This window comes from Pecten maximus, chromosome 11 (genome assembly GCF_902652985.1).
Source record: "Pecten maximus chromosome 11, xPecMax1.1, whole genome shotgun sequence".
NCBI lineage: Eukaryota > Metazoa > Mollusca > Bivalvia > Pectinida > Pectinidae > Pecten > Pecten maximus.
The window spans coordinates 21,454,375-21,480,434 of NC_047025.1; the positions used below are offsets into that span (position 1 = coordinate 21,454,375).

The 26,060-nt window shown below is 38.6% G+C and overlaps 1 protein-coding gene across 1 annotated transcript; it reads right to left on the reverse strand.

Moving 5' to 3' along the window:
- Nucleotides 1-10,705: 10,705 nt before the first annotated feature.
- Nucleotides 10,706-15,202, reverse strand: LOC117338496 (circumsporozoite protein-like). The gene is made up of 2 exons (XM_033899852.1): nucleotides 15,197-15,202; nucleotides 10,706-11,167 (listed from the first exon to the last, which is right to left on the reverse strand). The coding sequence occupies exons 1-2, from the start codon at nucleotides 15,200-15,202 to the stop codon at nucleotides 10,706-10,708; spliced, it is 468 nt and encodes a 155-aa protein (XP_033755743.1).
- Between the last annotated feature and the right edge of the window lie 10,858 nt (nucleotides 15,203-26,060).

Consider the following 26,060-nt stretch of genomic DNA (forward strand, 5'->3'; position numbering starts at 1 on the left):
CACATGCACTGTCATGTGACTAATTGAAGAGTTCGCGGCAAATATGTAATGGCGGGGAAATACGAGTCTACTCTATATACTAATAAATATTAATTATGTTTTTTTACAGAAAACGGAGGGAATTTATAGTAGTCTTTTTGTATAAATGAATAACAGAAGAGGAGAAATCCAGAATCAGGCGGTACAATGCAGGTCTTACTGAAAATGAACACGAACGAGAGGGAAGTCCTGTAAAATAGGCCTACACTTTTTACATAAGAGTAAACAATTCGGATGGCAAACAAAAAAGGTAAGCTACTCTAGCCGATATAATATTAATAATAAATCGAAATATGATATACAGATATACGTCTAGGTCTATATTGATTTCAAATTTCTGGATGTACAGAATAAAGCTTACGTCATGGATTCTTATGGAGCTTTTAGGGATTCGTAACAATTTTTTTTTCGTTTATTTGTTAACATCACTAAGTAAATAAATATTGATGATTTGTATGCATAGAAATAGGTGTTTGAACAAGCTAGACTATCCTAGATGTTTCGAAAAAAAGAATCGACGTCGTTGCAAAGTAGGCCTATATATATAAGTAACTATTGTGCGATTAAGGTGATTTGAATGTTTCCTTCCTGTGAGGTAAGTTAAACAACATTTCTAAAGACAAAATGTCAGCTGTATAATGTGCATAAGTGAAATTATTGTCTTGTTCTTTCACTTATAGTTCATAATACGTAAGGTTTAAGATTTTTTCTGCTCGTGGATGATTTCAAGTTTTAAACTTCCATGAATATGGCGTTCCCTATATTGATTTTGGTATGGTCATTTCCCAAGTCAGTAGTAGTGTAGTAGAGCACCATACATACAAAGACACTGATAGTGTAGTAGGACATCAGGACATCAGGCCATACACAGACACTGATAGTGTAGTAGGACACCAGGCCATACAAAGACACTGATAGTGTAGTAGGACACCAGGCCATACACAGACACTGATAGTGTAGTAGGACACCAGGCCATACAAAGACACTGATAGTGTAGTAGGACATCAGGCCATACAAAGACACTGATAGTGTAGTAGGACATCAGGTCATACAAAGACACTGATAGTGTAGTAGGACACCAGGCCATACAAAGACACTGATAGTGTAGTAGGACACCAGACCATACAAAGACACTGATAGTGTAGTAGGACACCAGGCCATACAAAGACACTGATAGTGTAGTAGGACACCAGGCCATACAAAGACACTGATAGTGTAGTAGGACACCAGGCCATACAAAGACACCGATAGTGTAGTAGGACACCAGGCCATACACAGACACTAATAGTGTAGTAGGACACCAGACCATACAAACACACTGATAGTGTAGTAGGACATCAGAACATACAAACACACTGATAGTGTAGTAGGAAATCAGGCCATACAAACACACTGATAGTGTAGTAGGACACCAGACCATACACAGACACTAATAGTGTAGTAGGACACCAGACCATACACAGACACTAATAGTGTAGTAGGACACCAGACCATACACAGACACTAATAGTGTAGTAGGACACCAGACCATACAAACACACTGATAGTGTAGTAGGACATCAGAACATACAAACACACTGATAGTGTAGTAGGACACCAGGCCATACAAAGACACTGATAGTGTAGTAGGACACCAGACCATACAAAGACACTGATAGTGTAGTAGGACACCAGGCCATACAAAGACACCGATAGTGTAGTAGGACACCAGACCATACAAAGACACTGATAGTGTAGTAGGACACCAGACCATACAAACACACTGATAGTGTAGTAGGACACCAGACCATACAAAGACACTGATAGTGTAGTAGGACACCAGGCCATACACAGACACTGATAGTGTAGTAGGACACCAGACCATACACAGACACTGATAGTGTAGTAGGACATCAGACCATACAAAGACACTGATAGTGTAGTAGGACATCAGGCCATACAAAGACACTGATAGTGTAGTAGAACACCAGGCCATACACAGACACTGATAGTGTAGTAGGACACCAGGCCATACAAACACACTGATAGTGTAGTAGGACACCAGGCCATACAAAGACACTGATAGTGTAGTAGGACATCAGACCATACAAACACACTGATAGTGTAGTAGGACACCAGACCATACACAGACACTGATAGTGTAGTAGGACACCAGACCATACAAAGACACTGATAGTGTAGTAGGACATCAGACCATACAAACACACTGATAGTGTAGTAGGACACCAGGCCATACACAGACACTGATAGTGTAGTAGGACACCAGACCATACAAAGACACTGATAGTGTAGTAGGACACCAGACCATACAAAGACACTGATAGTGTAGTAGGACACCAGACCATACAAAGACACTGATAGTGTAGTAGGACACCAGACCATACAAAGACACTGATAGTGTAGTAGGACACCAGGCCATACAAAGACACTGATAGTGTAGTAGGACACCAGGCCATACAAAGACACTGATAGTGTAGTAGGACACCAGACCATACACAGACACTGATAGTGTAGTAGGACATCAGGCCATACAAAGACACTGATAGTGTAGTAGGACACCAGACCATACAAAGACACTGATAGTGTAGTAGGACATCAGGCCATACAAACACACTGATAGTGTAGTAGGACATCAGGCCATACAGATACACTGATAGTGTAGTAGGACACCAGGCCATACAAACACACTGATAGTGTAGTAGGACATCAGGCCATACAAACACACTGATAGTGTAGTAGGACATCAGGCCATACAAAGACACTGATAGTGTAGTAGGACATCAGACCATACAAACACACTGATAGTGTAGTAGGACACCAGGCCATACAAACACACTGATAGTGTAGTAGGACATCAGGCCATACAAACACACTGATAGTGTAGTAGGACATCAGACTATACAAAGACACCGATAGTGTAGTAGGACACCAGGCCATACAAACACACTGATAGTGTAGTAGGACACCAGGCCATACAAAGACACTGATAGTGTAGTAGGACACCAGGCCATACACAGACACTGATAGTGTAGTAGGACACCAGGCCATACAAAGACACTGATAGTGTAGTAGGACATCAGACTATACAAAGACACCGATAGTGTAGTAGGACATCAGGCCATACAAACACACTGATAGTGTAGTAGGACATCAGACTATACAAAGACACCGATAGTGTAGTAGGACACCAGGCCATACAAAGACACTGATAGTGTAGTAGGACACCAGGCCATACAAACACACTGATAGTGTAGTAGGACATCAGGCCATACAAAGACACTGTTAGTGTAGTAGGACACCAGGCCATACAAAGACACTGATAGTGTAGTAGGACACCAGGCCATACAAACACACTGATAGTGTAGTAGGACACCAGGCCATACAAAGACACTGATAGTGTAGTAGGACACCAGGCCATACAAACACACTGATAGTGTAGTAGGACACCAGGCCATACAAACACACTGATAGTGTAGTAGGACACCAGGCCATACAAAGACACTGATAGTGTAGTAGGACACCAGGCCATACAAAGAAACTGATAGTGTAGTAGGACACCAGGCCATACAAAGACACTGGTAGTGTAGTAGGACACCAGGCCATACAAAGACACTGGTAGTGTAGTAGGACATCAGGCCATACAAAGACACTGATAGTGTAGTAGGACACCAGGCCATACAAAGACACTGATAGTGTAGTAGGACACCAGGCCATACACAGACACTAGTACTGATAGTGTAGTAGGACACCAGGCCATACAAACACACTGATGGTGTAGTAGGACATCAGACCATACAAAGACACTGACAGTGTAGTAGGACACCAGGCCATACAAAGACACTGATAGTGTAGTAGGACACCAGACCATACAAACACACTGATAGTGTAGTAGGACATCAGACCATACAAAGACACTGATAGTGTAGTAGGACACCAGGCCATACAAAGACACTGATAGTGTAGTAGGACATCAGACCATACAAAGACACTGATAGTGTAGTAGGACATCAGACCATACAAAGACACTGATAGTGTAGTAGGACACCAGGCCATACAAACACACTGATAGTGTAGTAGGACACCAGACCATACAAAGACACTGATAGTGTAGTAGGACACCAGGCCATACAAAGACACTGATAGTGTAGTAGGACACCAGGCCATACAAAGACACTGATAGTGTAGTAGGACACCAGGCCATACAAAGACACTGATAGTGTAGTAGGACACCAGACCATACACAGACACTGATAGTGTAGTAGGACACCAGATGAACACTCTACCTCAAAATGCCACACGTAGGATAAAGCTTACCTAATTTTAACGATGTTTACGCAAAATAAATAAAATGCCTGCAATTAGAGTGAAATTACGGAATTTAAAAATGCAACAGTTTTAGAATTCCATAGGAATGTAGGGAGCGTATAAAAAGAAAAACGTCATTTTAAAGCGACAACCATTGATGACAATTTTCTTGGTGACCGGGAATGTAGATGCCTCCATAGATTTCTAGTCTGCTATAAAATGTTTACTCACAAATAAACCGGTTATGCATCACCAGTCTGATTTTTAATGTATATGCTTTGTATTTTGCTTGTCTTATCACTGTTGCATGAATCGTTGTGTACTATACCTGATAAAAATGGGGTTTTATAATTTCAGAAAAAGAAATACAGGAGGACAAATGTCGACATGATGAAGTTAGAAAAAACGAAATAAGAAGTTGTTCCGTTTTAGTATAATCGAATGATGAGTTCCAGCTCGTGTAACTACCACATGACTTTGGTTTGGTTTGTTTTTGTTTAACGTCCTATTAACAGCCAGGGTCATTTAAGGACGTGCCAGGTTTAGGAGGTGGAGGAAAGCCGGAGTACCCGGAGAAAAACTACCGGCCTACGATCAGTACCTGGCAACTGCCCCACGTAGGTTTCGAACTCGCAACCCAGAGGTGGAGGGCTAGTGATAAAGTGTCGGTACACCTTAACCACTCGGCCACCGCGGCCCCTACTACCACAAGACAAGCTGGAATATATTGGGTATAGGAAAGAAGGAAGAAGTCGTTCCGTTCTAGTCCACCCCAAAAATGAGTTTGTGTTTACGTAACGACCCCAAGACAAGCTTGAAATGACCAGAGTTTCCGCCGACAGTGGCCCATTTGGAATGTGTAGGGATGTAGCCCTTCTGCCATTGTCTAGTCACGTGAGTTGCTTTTTGTTTCTCATTCTGTTATTGGGAACTTTCAATTACATTGCTTTGTACTACTTCCTTTGTACTGAAATCAGCATCAGCAACACAATTTGTAAACCGAAACTTCTGGTATGATCGTACTGAAAATAGTAGATTTAACTCATAATCTGAAAACGAGGACTCACTATGAACAACAAAATTTATATTCAGACACTAGGTAAAATGTGTATATAATATCAGGTGTGAATTGAGCAAACCCTTTTTGATTATAAAACCTGTCAAAATAAAAAAAAGTATCTTAAACTCTTTGTTTTCATTTCTTATGAGATTTTTATGAATCTCGTTTATATGGACCTTAGTGATCGGGTAAATTTTAGAGAATTTCTTAAGAACGGTGGCAGATTTCTACTGCGTTTGTTGATTTAAGTTTCCCTATCATTAATCTTAGATTCTAGTGCTTATATCTCTAACAAGCTTTGATATTCAAGGGCTAATTCCCAGTATCACAATTTCCGTGATAGATGTCGGCTGATTAAACTACCAGCACAGGGTTTCGATAGAGTAGTGGAGATCAGGAGAAATCTTTATTTTCAACATTATAATCTCCAAGGGACATATTTTCTTTGTTTTATACGATGTAAGCCGTTTTCGATGCTTGCTTATATGCCCGGGTGTTCCATCTTCACCAGCATGATTCTCATTTTGAGAACATTATTTCTAACATCTCTTTGTCTTACATTTTACTTGTTTAAGATAAATCTATCATCTCCTAGGGTGTGATATCTTTGTCAACCCCTAGGTTATGACGGATCGCAAGTTCTTGCAATACTACGTATACATTGATGCCGCGGCGACAATACGATGACGTCAGGTTAACATTGTGTTGCATTGCGATACTTTTTCAATATTGGAACAACTGGACACTGCGTAATTAAAATAGTGTAATAGGAAAAATAATCACCCCTACCTTGAGGACATGACAGAGTGATCATTATCCCTCGGTTTGGAGATTTCTCTATCACACCGTCAAAGTAGAGGAGGTTTCTATCAATCACCTGTTTTTGATATAGAATGACCTCACAGGTGTCGTTGATGAAGCAGAAAACTCGTACTCTCGGATACCCCTTGTTTATTCCCTTTGTACGTTTTCAAAAACATTCGTTTAGAGCTATATTTTGTTGATATCTTGCCCCGTTTTATCTACTTTCTCTTGTTTTTAAGCTATTCTGAAAAGCTCTTTAATTAATTCGGCGTTTAATAGACATATACAAAATCCATTCGAACAGCAGATATGAGTCGTACAGTAATTCATATGATTTATAAATGAAAGAAGCACTCATATTTGTGACTAACTGTGATGGAATAAATATCATATTTTTACAGAAAATCCTAAATAAATCTGCCGCTGAGCATCCGCACTGGACCATTAAGATATCACGTGCCAGCACAGATCATCGTAAACAGATCATCGTAAACAGATCATCGTAAACAGATCACCGTAAACAGACCACCGTAAACAGATCACAACATGTTTTGGTAATATGTATCGCTAATAAATGAGTTCAGAATTTTGATTGAAATTATTCATTCACAAATTAACTTACAAGTGCGCAGTCGCATAAATATAAGCACAACACTGCACAAACACGTGTGCCGTGTCAACAAAACATGTGACATGCATGTAAATGACGGAAATAGCTATAGATTTAGTACCAAGATAAGACAAATACACAATATGTTTGTAAAATCGTTTATTGTGGTATGATGTAACTTCGAGCATAACTTCATTACGAACCTGTCGGGCTGTCGAGTCGAGTATCCCGCAGAAGCAATTCGGTCCGACCGACGCGACCATCTTCGCTTTCTCCCATCCTTCCATCTAGTTGCCGATATTTATATGACTTTTTATGACGTTCGCTGTCCTCATTTTCTCGCTAATTCCGATTTCAGTGACCCATTAGCGAATCACTACCTCGGGGAGACGCGTCCATCATTTACTTGTTTGATAGTCTTTGCCGGCAATTAAATTTCGCAATGGACGAAGTTACATTTTCATTTTTTTAATAACTTTGGGTTAACTTTGGACTTTGAGTGTTGAATTACCGTAAAGTTTATAACTTGTTACTGGTTGATAAAATACTAGATTTCCGTTTACCTTTATTTTTAAAGCATAAACTCCTTTCAATGACGGAATGTCCCTTTGAGAGACGGGCACGGTTAACACAGCTCGTTCTGTAGGCCTTTTTATGGGCGGCGGAAAAGGTAAAAATCCATTAAAACAAAACCAATGTCAAAAATGATATCAAAATAGACATTCTTTTCAAATCAACATATGTTATGGAACAATCAATGTTCAAAACCAAACCAATAGATAAGAAAACCAAACCAAAAGACATGAAAACTAAACCAATAGACAAACGGAAATCAATAGTCACGACTGCAGAATCAAGAAATCTAAATCAATGAACTCACAAACTGACGCTAGATGGCGTTGTGTTTCAGTATACGCCATCGATACAGGTCCCCGTGATTTCGTGTACGCCGCACCCGGACCCGGATCCGATCCCCGTACTAGGAATATTGATTTTTTTCTCAACAACGACTCGATGAATAAATCTCATTTACGTACCTCACTCGCGTGATCGTAGACTACACATGCCTTTGTCGGCAATATATAGTTATTGAGTATATAACATTGTATATTTAAGGAATAATTAACGATGATTCGCGTATTTTCAAATATTTTTTAATATTTAAATTTCTAACTAGTGTTAATTTAGCATTATGATTATTTAATTGTGACTGGACATCTCTTAATTATTGCCAATCAAGGTATTACCCGAAAGCAGGCCACGCGAGGTGTCGCTTGCGGTAAAGTTGAAAGGATCGGCCGCCTGGTCATGCTGAGTGACGTGATAAGCATTCATATCCAGTCAAAACAATCCACAGGTGTCCCAATTAGTGATGGATAATTTTGCAGGTATCAATAATGTTTGGTAGATACATCCTCTGGCCATATTTAAAAGCAGACATGATGACGTACTGACCTAATTTTATCAACATATATCGCCTATTTTTACCCGTCAGGGATCGAACCCGGGACCTCTGGCTTATTAGTCTTACGCTCAACCGATCGAGCTAAAGAGAAGATCTCCCTAGCCGAGCGGTATATTGCGACTAGTATTTTCCAGTGTTACATACTCCCCTTCCAGGAAAGAACTCGTCCTCGAGTTTCCAGGGGTAACAGCGATGCTTGTGGAGCAAGGCTGAGTATTTTTCCCGGGTCCCTACATGGGCGCCAATGTAACAGAGCGCATGATAAATTAAATTTAAATTATCATGCGCTCTGTTACAATTGGCGCCCATGTAGGGACTCGGGAATGATACTCATCGCTGCTTGCGAAAGCATCGCTGTTACCCCTGGAAACTCGAGGACGAGTTCTTTCCTGGAGGGGGAGTATGTAACCCTGGTAAATACTAGCCGCAATATACCGCTCGGCTAGGGAGATCTTCTCTTTAGCTCGATCGGTTGAGCGTAAGACTAATAAGCCAGAGGTCCCGGGTTCGAACCCTGACGGAGGCAGTGATTTAAATTTAATTTAAAATTTAATTTATCATGTGCTCTGTTACACATATGTTGATTTGAAAAGGATGTCTATTGATATGAATTTTGACATTGGTTTTGTTTTAATGGATTTTTGCCCATTCCGCCGCCCATACCTTTTCCCATAGTATACCAAATAGGACAACAATATATCAACATTTATTTTATTTCAAATCAAGATTCTGTAGATAGAGACTTTATTTATTTTACAACAATGGCGGAGTAGTTATATATCAAGTTATATTGGTGACACTTATTTTCCCGGACAGCAGCGCGTGAAGGGTTGCATTTATTGTTATTACTAAACCTTTGTATTAAGAGCAATCTTTCGTGAAAAAATTTGTTGAATTTATCCACAAACCAATATTTAGTGAAGATGCTAAAATAATTATTTTCGACTGTTTCCATGGCAAAATGCTACAAAATTGTAACAAGCCGGTTAATATCCAAAACTGTTAACCGTCATGGAATATCCCAGCGCGTCCAGGCATTCAGTTGATATACTTAGGGCTATTGTTCTGTTCGGTCCTTCTTCTTTTTCTTCTGCTCTCGATTTTGTCCGAATAACTCTCCACAATGGTAAGAGGTATGTCAATGTTTTTTCCATTGTATGGCATATGTCAAAGGAGTGAAGTCACCTATCAAAAAGTAGATCAATAATCCAATATGGTCGCCTTGACGTCATACCTTAAACGTTTTTAATGGCTTTAGCCCCAAAACCGTTGACTTGAAAGGGTTCATACAATTATATCACTTGTAGAATATCTTTGAGGCTATTTTTTTCTCGTGCCATATTAAGATAAAATATGTCTAATTAAAAAGCTCGCTAAGGGTCAAAGTCTATTTTTAGAAAAATTTTATTTTTCAACATTTAAAAAAAATCTTTCATAGATCGATATAGTATGTCATTCCAATGGTTTTGGTGTCACTAGTTTTCGGTAACATTTGCCGTTAACGTGTTACGCAATTTCGAATATTTCCCCCTCGCACCTGACTTACAATGCATGCTGTTTTGATATGATCGTATGTATTTGTTTTCCAAATTAGTCGTAACCTTTCATTCTCGTATAAATGATATGCCTATTCCAATCATTAATTTCCCTAGAAAACTCATAACATCTCCGATGGTGGTTTAATTTTAGCCATAAAACTATAGAATTTGGATTGATGTCTATGAATTATTTTTGCACTAGATATTACTTTTTAAAGCCTTTAAGTTTTGTGTGTAATGTAGGCGAAAAGCTCGTCAAATTGTTGGCCAACAATTTCTAGAAAAATAGTTTTGTTCAAATATAATGTCATTTTTAAATGGCTTATATCTGATTATTTTTGGTCATTCGGGTAACAAAATACTTGTTTCATGCCTTTAATTTCAGTAAGCAATCAAACCTAGTTTCTCTCGGTATTGGAACCAACACCATGATACATGTTTTTGACTCTTGACTATGAAACTAACCAGATATAAAACACATATTCCACGTCTCTTTATTGCACTACTTCATCGATATCAACACGACACATGGTTTAATAGATAACTGATAGGGCTATACACCACGGCAACTACTCCTTCCGTTCATATCTCCACCAGTTATAAATATTCCACGTCAACAGGATACATGACACATGTCCTATAGTACCAACGCCACGTCGTCCCTACGTTGTCCTAAGCCATTATCTCACTTAGTCTCTTTCGTCGTTTCATTTATTTTCGTTTCCTTTCTACCTAGAGAGCCTCAAATGCTATTCCTCATCCAACATTCCTTACAACCTATACTCATCTCCTTACCCGAACAACACATCCGTTTAGTGGACTTCCCCAATTAGCTGTCCTTGTTTCTAACTCACCACTTTCCTTCTCTTCCCTCTGGGTGTTAATCATGCCACCCGAATAACCACATATCTCTTCCTCTGACATTCTTCACCCTTTCCCCTCTCTATATCACAACTTCCCTCGCCTTTCTCTACATCGCCACTTCCCTCGCCTCTCTCTATATCACCACTTCCCTCGCCTCTCTCTATATCACAACTTCCCTCGCCTCTCTCTATATCACCACTTCCCTCGCCTCTCTCTATATCACCACTTCCCTCGCCCCTCTCTATATCACCACTTCCCTCGCCTCTCTCTATATCACCACTTCCCTCGCCTCTCTCTATATCACCACTTCCCTCGCCTTTCTCTATATCACCACTTCCATCGCCCCTTTCTATATCACCACTTCCCTCGCCTCTCGCTATATCACCACTTTCCTGGCCTCTATCTATATCGCCACTTCCCTCGCCCCTCTCTATATCGCCACTTCCCTTGCCCCTCTCTATATCACTACTTCCCTCGTCCCTCTATATCACCACTTCCCTCGCCCCTCTATATCGCCACTTCCCTCGCCCCTCTCTATATCACCACCTCCCTCGCCTCTCTCTATATCGCCACTTCCCTCGCCCCTCTCTATATCACAACTTCCCTCGCCCCTCTATATCACCACTTCCCTCGCCCCTCTATATCACCACTTCCCTCGCCCCTCTCTATATCACCACTTCCCTCGCCCCTCTCTATATCACCACTTCCCTCGCCTCTCTCTATATCGCCACTTCCCTCGCCCCTCTCTATATCGCCACTTCCCTCGCCTCTCTCTATATCACAACTTCCCTTCGCCTCTCGCTATATCGCCACTTCCCTCGCCTCTCGCTATATCACCACTTTCCTGACCTCTATCTATATCGCAACTTCCCTCGCCCCTCTCTATATCACCACTTCCCTCGCCTCTCTCTATATCACCACTTCCCTCGCCTCTCTCTATATCGCCACTTCCCTCGCCTCTCTCTATATCACCACTTCCCTCGCCCCTCTCTATATCGCCACTTCCCTCGCCTCTCTCTATATCGCCACTTCCCTCGCCCCTCTCTATATCACCGCTTCCCTCGCCTCTCTCTGTATCACCACTTCCCTCGCCTCTCTCTATATCACCACTTCCCTCGCCTCTCTATATCACCACTTCCCTCGCCCCTCTCTATATCACCACTTCCCTTGCCCCTCTATATCACCACTTCCCTCGCCTCTCTCTATATCACCACTTCCCTCGCCTCTCTATATCACCACTTCCCTTGCCCCTCTATATCACCACTTCCCTCGCCTCTCTCTATATCACCACTTTCTTCGCCTCTACTGGCGTCGATATGTGTGCCCACAAATCATCGCCATTCCCCGCTCCCCCTCTCCGCTATCTACAATGCGCCTATACAACCTTATCTTTCAGCTTCCGTGAGTAAATCAAAAAATAATTAGAACCAACAATATAAAGGTTATCTACTGTATTGATCTCCACGTATGATTGATTGATTTATTCTTTAAACTTAGGAAGTTCGATTTCCGGCAGAATCCATATCCACCGCGGACAACAGTTAAATGAGTTGTCGCTTAAAGTTCTACTGTCACAACACGTCCCGCTCCAACTCTCACATTGTCACTCTTTCAATGTTTACGTGTCAGTATAAAGTCATTTGGATATGTAAGAATGCATGAGAACATATTAATTAAGTAAAGTTAATACAGAATAATGAACATAGAACTGCTTCATAACCTGCTCGTCCTTCTAGGACTCGTTAGTGGTGTGAAGGGCCAAAACGTATGGAAATTGTTTTTGCCTTTTTTCTGAGACGATGAATACATTGAGATCTGTGGTATGTTGTTGCCATTTCCAAATTAATCTTATTTACTCTGGCTGATGGACGTTGTGTAACTATGCATGTTTGTACTAAGTGGCCTAATTGTGCTATCTCTACTATTAATTAAAACACTTAATGCGTACTTGGCGCTAGCGGTATTTAAAATATACTTAACGCATTTTGCTATATTTCTTTATAAGATTATTCAACTCCTTGGCTTTTGTTTTGATCAAAATTAATTTTATAGTTCCCCTTTTATATCCACATTTTAGCACATATGAAGCGTTGGACCAATTTGGGTCTTGTTGTCAGAACTTTGTTGTTGTTGTTGTTGTTGTCGTCGTCGTCATTATTGTTGTTGTTGTCGTCGTCGTCATTATTGTTGTTGTTGTTGTTGTTGTTGTTGTTGTAAGGAATACTTTTGTCGTCATCGTTGTCGTAGTCGTCGTCGTTGTCGTTGTGTTGTTAACTTGATACCATCGGAATATAGATAATTATTTCACAAAAACCTCCATATCAGTTAATTTAAATTCGGATATTTTAATCCGTTAGAAACCGTTACATCAGACCTTAGCATAATTAGATAGTGGTATTGATTGTCGGCCATGCTCAATAAAACACATGTAAGATATTGGTTAGTTTAACCTGGGTGTCACCAATCCAGATAACACCGGCCAATTAGCTAGCCGATAAAAAACAGACTGGCGATAAAAACTAAACTAAAATCAGTGATGTAGGAAGCGACCATACACAAACAAGATGGATCCCACTTCGCCATTTAATCAACCAAAGGGATTTTCGTGATAGAATAGCGACTTTCAGTCGAAAGTGGACACCCGATAACCGGTCTTGGTTCCTAGAAATAATGGCGGTGTTGCAGTGCTCGCTATATTCAATGTAGCTAATTAAGGAAGACACCCTCCGTCCAAGTATTTTATTGCAAATCAAGAAAGAAGCGATAGTGCTTCGGCATGTATTCATTTCTTACTTTTCACAAACTGAAATTCCCCGGTGTTTTATCGAACAACGATCAATTTCGCGGGATGGAGAAGGACTTGGCGTGTGCTTGACAACGAGGTATGGCGCAAAAAAGGTGCTGAAGTGTTACTTGTGTTTTTGTGTATGTGGGCGACTAATTATCAGGACAGCCATACTATAATAGTGACATTTGCTCTGGACAGCTCAAACATGTTTTCCAAATTAGAATTCAATTATGGAATCACTATACTGTATATTACTTTGGTCAAAAGTTTGCGGTGCTAGTGAAAGGACTGAAGGTAGACGGGTGCTACAGGAAGACAGCGAAATTCAGGTGAAATCAACATCGATCATAAATACGGATAAAGGTGAGTTTATTATTACAAGTAGTAGTTTCTTTCTGATAGTTTCTAGATTATTATCAAAAGAGTAGTATTACTTCATTCCATACATATGTAAAAAGACATATGCAATAGTAAAAAAAACATGACATTATATCATATCCCTTAACTTTATCCCTTTTATATTTCGTTTTCCCTCGAGTGTTTTATAAATAAAAAAAACTTTCATTCAAGAAAATATCTAAAAAAGACCTTTGTTTGTACTGGAATTATATTATGAGACTAGACCATGATTTGAGGATGCCGCATGTACATTTGTATCTATAGCGAATGATTTTCCGAAAATCTGGAAGGATAAAGGATATACATCAAAGTATGTGTTGTGTATTCTGTACATTATAATATTCTGTATACATTTGTAGGCTGTAAGTTTATAATGTATCACTGTATTGTACTCTCTATAGACAGTCGCATATCAATGTGTAGTATTCTTACTGTAGACTAGCCTATATCATAATATTCTCCGTAGACTATATCTTGTAGACCATCTCCATATACATATATGTTGTACGTTCCGTAGACCATCTCATATACATATATGTTGTACGTTCCGTAGACCATCTCATATACATAATGTTGTACGTTCCGTAGACCATCTCATATGCATATATGTTGTACGTTCCGTAGACCATCTCATATACATAATGTTGTACGTTCCGTAGACCATCTCATATACATAATGTTGTACGTTCCGTAGACCATCTCATATGCATATATGTTGTACGTTCCGTAGACCATCTCATATACATAATGTTGTACGTTCCGTAGACCATCTCATATGCATATATGTTGTACGTTCCGTAGACTATTTCATATACGTATGCGATGCAATTTCCGTAGACCATATCATATACGTACACATGTATATGTTGAAGTGTTTAACGTCCAACAGCTAAGGTCATTTAAGGACGGCCTCCTGTGCGTGCGATATGCATGCGTGTGGTGAGTGCGTATGTGTGTTTTGGGAGACTACGGTATGTTTGTGTTAAGTCTCCTTGTGATAGACCGGAACTTTTGCCGATTTATAGCGCTACCTCACTGAAGCATACTGCCGAAGACACCCAGCAAGACACTCCAGCCGGTCACACTATACTGACAACGGGCGAACCAGTCTTCTAACATGCTGAGCGCGAAGCAGGAGTAGCAACTACCATTTTAAAAGACTCCGGTATGTTTCGGCAAGAGGACAGAACCCTAATCCTTCCTCACAGGGGCGAACGCTCAGCTAAAGGCCAAAAGTGAGGCATTGTCAAGGGAGACATTAGGAAGAAGAATGTTGTTAAGAAAGAAGAGAAAAGATAAGATCCCAAATTTAGTCGCCTCTTACGATCATCTTGCGCCCTACTTGTAGAGCAGGCGTACTGTAGGTGATATACATATATATGTATTGCCCCTTTGTTGTCCGACTTGTTATTACTTTTATACGAGGCAGAGCTTTAGGACTCGCACAACAAAATAGTTTATTATATATTATTACTTGTGGTTCCATCACCTCGATTGCTCATTCGAAGATCAAATGGTATAAAATTTATATCAAATTAAGGTTGGAAGTTTTCACTACTTGAGAAATGATGTTATTGTATATGTTTAATGGCATATCAAAACTCATGGTTACTCGAAAGACCGTAACTCACAGTTATTCGCTGTGGACAGGGGAGCCCCACCAGGTGAATTCCCGCATTTTTTACCTGCAGTCCTACGTCATTCTTTTTCATTAGTAGTGTATATTTTTGTTTTTCAAATCTTAAGACATCACTCTTTATTGTCGTTTATAGGAAGTACCTATTCCATATGTTTATTACTCAAGGAATTAGCTACAAACCTTAGAAACAGCTTGACTTGGTTCCGTTGGAACATCAGCTGATAGGCCGCAAACGTTGTGTGAGACCTTAACAGAACAGGTAACAGAAACCTTGAAACGTCTTTTAATTTCACCTATAGATAAATGCAAAACCTAATTGACCATGTCGGCCGGATATACCCTGCATAATTTGAAATGAAGCACACCACAGATTCTTCAATATCAGCTGCTTACTCGATCTTTACTTAAACGCAATCAACAGGGACAGCTTACAGCTGTATGATAAGCATAACGATTTCAGTTTTCCAGTCGTTACTTTTCCATTTCTAGATAGCAACATCACTGCATCCTTCAACTACGGTGTTTACATGTCTCAGTTGATTCGATACTTAAGGGTTTGTCCCCATTATCATTATTTCCATAACATATGTTGACTACCGACTGTGAAATTAACAACACGGCCTTTCGAGAGATGTAGGTTGATGAAGACCACTGGAAACTTTAATAGTCCACGTCATGATCTCATACGGAAATATTCTACTTCCTTGGGCGATATGGTCAGACGTGTCCGACGTTTGTTGATATGTCTAGTGGTTCCGTTTTCACCACCATAGCTCTCATTTTGATATGTGGCTTAACCCGGGTTAAACCTAGACTGTATGGCTGGTGTCGTCGTGACCTAGACTGACTGTATGGCTGATGTCGTCGTGACCTAGACTGTATGGCTGGTGTCGTCGTGACCTAGACTGACTGTATGGCTGATGTCGTCGTGACCTAGACTGTATGGCTGGTGTCGTCGTGACCTAGACTGTATGGCTGGTGTCGTCGTGACCTAGACTGACTGTATGGCTGGTGTCGTCGTGACCTAGACTGTATGGCTGGTGTCGTCGTGACCTAGACTGTATGGCTGGTGTCGTCGTGACCTAGACTGTATGGCTGGTGTCGTCGTGACCTAGACTGTATGGCTGATGTCGTCGTGACCTAGACTGTATGGCTGGTGTCGTCGTGACCTAGACTGTATGGCTGATGTCGTCGTGACCTAGACTGTATGGCTGGTGTCGTCGTGACCTAGACTGTATGGCTGATGTCGTCGTGACCTAGACTGTATGGCTGATGTCGTCGTGACCTAGACTGTATGGCTGATGTCGTCGATGAAGCAGAAGACGCTTACTCTTCCAGACACCTGGTCTTATTGTCCTTGTAGTTGTTCAGTGATCTATTTTTGTTCATAATATGCCATTGTTTAATCGATTTTCGGTTAGAATTGTGGTTTCGTTATTAAGTCGGTATTCTGTTATTTTCGTATAGTATATCATACACATTTTTGTCTTGCTTTCTGTAGAATATTTGTTGTTAGTTTTATTAGACAATATTTTGTACGAACAGTACTCTAATGTGTTTGCCGTCAATTAATTGTATCATGAAATGCAAAAAATGGATTTAATTCCATCAAGCATCTAATCGGAAATGGATATTGTCGGCGAATCCTGTTGTGTAATTTGCATACAAGATATACCCCGAGATTGTGATCGGCGCCATCGATACACGCCTGCCCCCATAATAGACCGGCGTGCCTGCTTTGTGTGTGATTGTCCAATTGATACAGGCCCAGCATGAACCACGTGTTCCTGTCGAGTAGAAGTAGTCCCCTGCTGTTGTTAAATAGGATGGGGCTTATCAACATAATTGTCGCTTTACAACCTCTCAGTACTGTACGGACAGTAACAGCAGGATGTATTCTCTATAATCCTTTCTAGGGCTGAATAACCCATCCCAACTCAAGTAATATATATCAATTAATGTATACCGTCAAATGAAACACTATCTCGTAAAACACACGTGTTTAATGAATCATAAATGATTTCTGTAGATTTCCAACTAACCAGGTGATAGTGACCCATTTGTTTTGTTTTTTTCTTAACCTTCGCATCACTGACGAGTCCTAGATGTATCACACAGCTTTATGATCTACTGTATCTACTGGGTGTCTTCGGCAGTATGCTTCAGTGAGGTAGCACTATAAATCGGCAAAAGTTCCGGCCTATCACAAGGAGACTTAACACGAACATACCGCAGCCTCCCAAATCACACATACGCACTCGCCACACGCATGCATGCCACACGCACGGGAGGCCGTCCTTAAATGACCTTAGCTGTTAATAGGACGTTAAACAAAATAAACCAAACCTACTGTATCTAACCCTAAGCTTGTTTTGAGATGATCTGATGTCGTGTATTTCTTTTGTACAACCCCTCGTGATTGCAGTAGTAGACACTACTGTTGGACATTTCAGTTCCCAATGTTTATAGTATCTTGTCATGTATATCTGAAAAGTGACACGGTTCAGAATATATATACAGTGAAACCTCACTATTAAGACCACCTGGGGGTCCGGGTCAAAGTGGTTTTAATAGCGAGGTGGTCTCAATACCGAGGTGGACCAAATTGAGCTAGACCATCAGGAACCGTAACTCTTAATTGACTGAACTCAGGTGCAAGTTGTATAGATTTGGCTAAATACATGCCATAGTCTTAACTTTAAATAAAATCAAAGACAATTGTTTGTTTCTTACAATTTAATTAATAATAATCTTCATTTAATAAATAATATTTCAATATATGCTCTTAAATCATTACAAGTTTGAAACCGCACCAATGTCACTATCACTTATACATGTACCGTATGTCCATTTCACAAACTGTTTATTTTGATGACACAATCACTGAGTGCTCATTTCATATGGTGTAATCCATTTAAATATAATAATTTTCTCTATTAATGTATATGTAAAGGTTCTTTTAAACCCAGTATTGAAAATTATGAAATTTATTGAATTACAAATCTCTTGAACCTCCCCATCCAGATATTGGCATTTCTTTCCTATTGTTTTATTTTTATCACTTAGGCGTCAGCACTTCAGGTTCTTAGCATCACTGAATAATAAAAAAAAAAAAAAAACGAAACAACTATAAGGTCCAGTTTTGATTTATTTTGTCTATACTGTACTAGCTCTCGATTGGTATCGAAAGGTGTTAATATCTTGTGTGTGTTTTGTACTTTGATGTTATGATGTCGATTCAAGTAGATATGATGTAACTCTAAATTTACCAAGAATTTACAATCGTCGCTTTCTACCTATCTCTCCTATAAACAATATAAATAATGAAGGGGCCGCGTTGGCGAGTGGTTAAGGTGTCCCGACACTTTAACACTAGCCCTCCACCTCTGGGTTGCGGGTTCGAAACCTACGTGGGGCAGTTGCCAGGTACTGACCGTAGGCCGGTGGTTTTTCTCCGGGTACTCCGGCTTACCTCCACCTCCAAAACCTGGTACGTCCTTAAATGACCCTGGCTGTTAATAGGACGTTAAACAAAAACAAACAAACAAACAAACTATATATAAACAATGTACATGAGCAATGAAAACATGCTATAGATATGTTAACTGTACATATATCAAAACTAAAGTATAACATGCAATTCTTTCTATTCAGATATGACACAATGTAGTCTGTTAGCGTCAGAGTTGTTTCAAGGACATGTAATAAAAGACTTAAATGTTATCTTTTCATTACAATTGTCTTTCATGTTGGGTTTAAACCGAATTAAGATTTCAGCAGATTGATAGAAGATTTGAACCAAAGATAATAAATACAACATATATGTATCATAGCATGCCAATAAAGTTACGGAGGAATTGCTTTGCTCATACTCACAGTGTATATAAGACTTATATTGTTGTCAAAAAGGAGAAACTTACTCTATATCTCAACGAAGCAGAGATGCAATTATTTAAAAAGGCACCAAATATGCTAAATGTATTTAATTGTATTCTAAATTTAAGTTTGAACTTTCCAATGCTTACAATTATATCAAGACATTACTTCTTTTGACAGAATTTGTAGATTACAACATGCTAGCATATGTGACCTGAAATAACGAATCGAAGACTATTAATCATACAAAACACGTGGGCTAAGAAATGATGGATGTAAGTACGAGACTCCGCGAGACTTCCTCAAGTCTCGGAGGAAATGATTGTCGACACGGAAAACACCTATCATCTAAAGGATTTATTGACCAAACACATTCACAACTCGCGTATCAGCTGAACTAATACCACTAATTAATCTCAAGTTCACAAGAAGCGTTAGGTACTATCGATATGATTTCTACATTGTCACCGGAACTACGCCAATCATGCTTGATCTATAACTTCCTGTTATTTCAGAATACGAGTGATTGACCGTACAGGGGAACGTATACACTTGTTTGTTAGCTGTTGGCTGTGGGATGTTTGACGCAGAGATTGAAATAGCTGTTTGCGAAGTGGTATTGCTTTCCCTTTAGGAGAATTTATATAAATGACTGTGCTTTGTAATAGTAATATCGTTTTGCATATTTTGTCAGGTATGATTTAAAATGTCCAGGAAGTACAAGAAAACGTAACAATATACTACTTTTTCAACATAACAAAATATGAATCAATTACAAGCATATTTTATGAGATAAATTGTACTATAACTTAATTATGATAAAAAATATAAATTAAAATGTAAATAAAATTTACTCCATTGTAAATTGTAGAGTAATTATAAGAACATTTTACAACAAACTCGTACATTGTTATAGTAAGTTGTACAGTAATTACAAGAAAATTTTACAATAAACTCGTACTTTGCGAAAGTAAATTGTACAGTAATTACAAAAACACTTTACAAAATACCATAAAGTACTAACATGTAATTACAGGAAATCTCCAAAATGTACTAGAAATCAGAGAATGCCGACATACCTTCGAAATCGCAATTCTAACTCAAAATTCATCAAATGAGGGCATTATATGAGCAAAATATTTTTCGCATGGAAACCCTTAAAATTACAAAGATAATCAGACTATAGGTTCCGGAATGGTAATCGTCCTCCTTATATTCACGCAATGCAAATATCGCTCAAATCTGCTTTATTTTGTCACAATCAAATGAGAACTAGCAGAAATGTGACATTGGCACCAACAGCTATATGAACGTGCATCGAACAGGTCAGACGTCATGTTGTACAAGAAAATAAGGTTTCCACGTAAGACCGTGAGGTGGACCAAAAACGTTTTCCATCATCTCCATCACTTGTACTCTCGAAAGCTTTTTTTCCGTCAGCAGTCGACATCTGTCACAGCAGACTAGATATTAGACACACGTCCTTGAACATCGAATTGACTGGACTTATAGATATAAACACCGTACGGACGGGAAGCATAGATGCTACTATCTATCAATGGAAAATTAACAATGAGAAATTGAAAGCATCACGCTTATCATACATGTAAGCTGTAACATATCCGAAGAAAACAATATATTGACACTTTACTAAAATAAAATGTACATATAGTCTGATTACCCTAGTTGTTGCCCTATGACTCTCAAAATTGGGACATTCATTCATCATTCACGAAAAGTTGAAGTATATTTAAAAGGAAAGCTTCATCAACAACAAGAAATACAAAAAAAAATGGCGACACGGCCGGATACTGAGCATGTCCCAGAAGGAAACTACAGTGCGCATGTTATATGTCACTGTCACGTGTCCTTCATACGGTGTAACCAAAGCTACCCTATTACAACGATTTATTTGAGCACAAGTGTTCATTGACAGATGGGTAAAGAACATACTCCCAGAGGACAATACTTCCGAATGTGGGTTTCTTATCGGAGGTGAGCCATAAATAACTATCCTGAATACAATAACTCGTGGTGCTTTTCTGGTCGACGTCTTCATAGGTTTCATAGACATACTATATAAAGTAACCATAAAGTAATGTGTTTTATCATAGAACCACGTACATGGTAATTAGGTATGAAGCACATTAAACATTACAAGAGAATGCCGCCTTTTATTCAAACTTTAAATGTCTGAAATTAAGCCAAATACAGGTAATGTCTGAAATTAAATCAAATCCAGGTAATGTCTGAAATCAAACCAAAAGCAAGTACACTTTTTTTTGTAATGTCTGAAATAAGTCGAATCCAGGTAATGTCTAAAATTAAACCAAAACTCAGTAATGTCTGAAATTAAGCCAAATACAGGTAATATCTGAAACCAAAGTAAATCCATGTAATGTCAGAAATCAAACCAAATCCATGTAAAGTCTGAAATTACCTGGTAAGCCAAATCCAGGTAGTGTCTGAAATTAAACCAAATTCAGGTAATGTCTGAAATTTAACCAAATCCCGATAATGTATGAAATTAATCAAATCCGGGTAATGTCTAAAATTAATCAAATCCGGGTAATGCCACATAGCAAGAAATGGGTGTTATGTGAAAACTGAACATTCAGACATACTAAAAAGCATTGGACACGTCAAATCGAACATCCAACTGTAAAATCGGCACGAGACAAAAGGTGGCGGTATAAAGGGTTACTGTACTTTCAAATGAGATGAGGATATCGACTTGAAAAAATCTTTAAATTGTCTTTATCGACATTAATAGGGGGCATTCAATGTTTGGTTCGCGCAAGAAGTAGTTAAAATCTTTCCCCGTTAGTTCTTATACCTACCAGCACAAATGAATTGTACTTTTGTATAGGACTGCCGTTTTATCAGTAAAACAACAGCAATGCAGATCGGCTTAAAGTACTTCACAATTAGTTCCTCTCAGAATTGGGAGAAACCCAGTTTTCATTAAATAAAACGAAAATTCTTTCTTGATACTTAACAGTTATGTTTTATTCAGTAGAGTAAAACTGAACAATATATATATATATATCATTTCGTGGTATATTAACAATACCAGGTCAAATTTAATTACCTCAGATAATTGGTAAGACTGTAAACAATACAGATAAATCTGTTCAGAAAAGATATCACATTACTCATATTTGTATATTTCAGAATAATATGTCAAAATGAAACAATTAAGAGGTAAATGAACCAATTCTATACATTTTAGCCCGTTCAGATCCCGCTAGATTCACTAATGGGTTTCTACACTATAGAGTACTAGTATCGCAGTCACTGATCAGTCAAGATGGAAGAAGCAACTATATGCTGAGTTTAAGATTCATCATTTGATATTTAATGTATAGGGTCTAATACATTCGTATCAAAACAAGCCAAGTATCTGTGTGCCTTTTTACACAATCCTATGAAAGCATTCCTGACGTTTGTGAAATTGGATTTTACTGGACGGTTTTGCAGAATATTTTTTGTTCAATGGAGAAATAAAATAAACTTTGATTTGATCATATTTTATTTGTAAATACACAGATAGGAACAGACACAAGTTAAAAAAAATCCGTCTTCTCCCAAAAAAACCCCATTAGTGTTGATCAACACATGGGTCAAGAAATAAAAAAAAAAACAAAGATAAATGCAATTAGAAACTTGTAAATAAAATCTCTTATTTTGATAATTTTGGGCTACAAGATATATCACAATGATATGCACAAAACGATGGTGCAGTAATGCAAATGTTGATTGAACTGAAAAGAGTTGTATATCATATTAAGTGTGTTGAGTGAATATGATGCAATGTTGATTGTTCAAGTCTTGTTTAACGTCAAGGTCGTTGAAGACGGCAAGACATGATCGAAATCCGTAGTTTTTTTTGCGTGTGATTAACAGTCCCGATAAATAGACGAGACTTTGCTATGCTTGGTAGCATCACGAAGTCTGCATTCTATTGAAAGGTTCACATCAAACCATACCGATCTGCTGTCACGAGTTTCGGAACTTTCCTCTTAACTGATATGTGTCCCCATAAAATTATATATTTCTGTTTGAGTATCTGACATTTGAAAGCTGTTATACAGCTGACATGTGTTCGCTTCTCCTGATAGCTACACATTCATCAACCCCTCATATTAACCTCTTATCATAACGGCTACTTTGTCGATGTATGGAGACTTGTAAGGAAGTCAGCCGAGCGGTTACTGTAGATGACAATGGTACACCAATAATTGTAGATGACTATGGTTCAACAGTAATTGTAGATGACAATGGTACACCAGTAATTGTAGATGACAATGGTACACCAGTAATTGTAGATGACAATGGTACACCAGTAATTGTATATGACAATGGTACACCAGTAATTGTAGATGACAATGGTACACCAGTTATTGTATATGACAATGGTACACCAGTAATTGTAGATGACAATGGTACACCAGAAATTGTAGATGACAATGGTACACTAGTTATTGTATATGACAATGGTTTACCAGTAATTTTAGATGACAATGGTACACCATTAATTGTAGATGGCAATCGTACACCGGTAATTGTAGATGACAATGGTACACCAGAAATTGTAGATGATAATGGTACACTAGTTATTGTATATGACAATGGTTTACCAGTAATTGTAGATGACAATGGTACACCAGTAATTGTAGATGACAATGGTACACCAATAATTGTAGATGACAATGGTACACCAGTTATTGTAGATGACAATGGTACACCAGTTATTGTAGATGACAATGGTACACCAGTTATTGTAGATGACAATAGTACAGCAGTTATTGTAGATGACAATGGTACACCAGTAATTGTAGATGACAATGGTACACCAGTTATTGTAGATGACAATGGTACACCAGTTATTGTAGATGACAATGGTACACCAGTTATTGAAGATGACAATGGTACACCAGTTAATTGTAGATGACAATGGTACACCAGTTATTGTAGATGACAATGGTACACCAGTTATTGTAGATGACAATAGTACACCAGTTATTGTAGATGACAATGGTACACCAGTAATTGTAGATGACAATAGTACACCAGTTATTGTAGATGACAATGGTACACCAGTTATTGTAGATGACAATGGTACACCAGTAATTGTAGATGACAATGGTACACCAGTTATTGTAGATGACAATGGTACACCAGTAATTGTAGATGACAATGGTACACCAGTTATTGTAGATGACAATGGTGCACCAATAATTGTATATGACAATATAGTACACCAGTAATTGTAGATGACAATCGTACACCGGTAATTGTAGATGACAATGATACACCAGAAATTGTAGAAAACAATGGTACACCAATAACTGTAGATGACAATGGTACACCAGTAATTGTAGATGACAATGATACACCAGTAATTGTAGAAGACAATGGTACACCAGTTATTGTAGATGACAATGGTGCACCAGTAATTGTAGATGACAATGGTACACTAGTCATTGTATATGACAATGGTACACCAGTAATTGTAGATGACAATGGTACACCAGTAATTGTAGATGACAATGGTACACTAGTTATTGTATATGACAATGGTTACCAGTAATTTTAGATGACAATGGTACACCAGTAATTGTAGATGACAATCGTACACCGGTAATTGTAGATGACAATGGTACACCAGAAATTGTAGATAACAATGGTACACTAGTTATTGTATATGACAATGGTTTACCAGTAATTGTAGATGACAATGGTACACCAGTAATTGTAGATGACAATGGTACACCAATAATTGTAGATGACAATGGTACACCAGTTATTGTAGATGACAATGGTACACCAGTTATTGTAGATGACAATGGTACACCAGTTATTGTATATGACAATAGTACACCAGTTATTGTAGATGACAATGGTACACCAGTAATTGTAGATGACAATGGTACACCAGTTATTGTAGATGACAATGGTACACCAGTTATTGTAGATGACAATGGTACACCAGTAATTGTAGATGACAATGGTACACCAGTTATTGTAGATGACAATGGTACACCAGTAATTGTAGATGACAATGGTGCACCAGTAATTGTATATGACAATATAGTACACCAGTAATTGTAGATGACAATGATACACCAGTAATTGTAGAAGACAATGGTACACCAGTTATTGTAGATGACAATGGTACACCAGTTATTGTAGATGACAATGGTACACCAGTAATTGTAGATGACAATGGTACACCAGTTATTGTAGATGACAATGGTACACCAGTAATTGTAGATGACAATGGTGCACCAGTAATTGTATATGACAATATAGTACACCAGTAATTGTAGATGACAATCGTACACCGGTAATTGTAGATGACAATGATACACCAGAAATTGTAGAAAACAATGGTACACCAATAATTGTAGATGACAATGGTACACCAGTTATTGTAGATGACAATGGTACACCAGTAAATGTAGATGACAATGATACACCAGTAATTGTAGAAGACAATGGTACACCAGTTATTGTAGATGACAATGGTGCACCAGTAATTGTAGATGACAATGGTACACTAGTTATTGTATATGACAATGGTACACCAGTAATTGTAGATGACAATGGTACACCAGTAATTGTAGATGACAATGGTACACCAGTAATTGTAGATGACAATGGTACACCA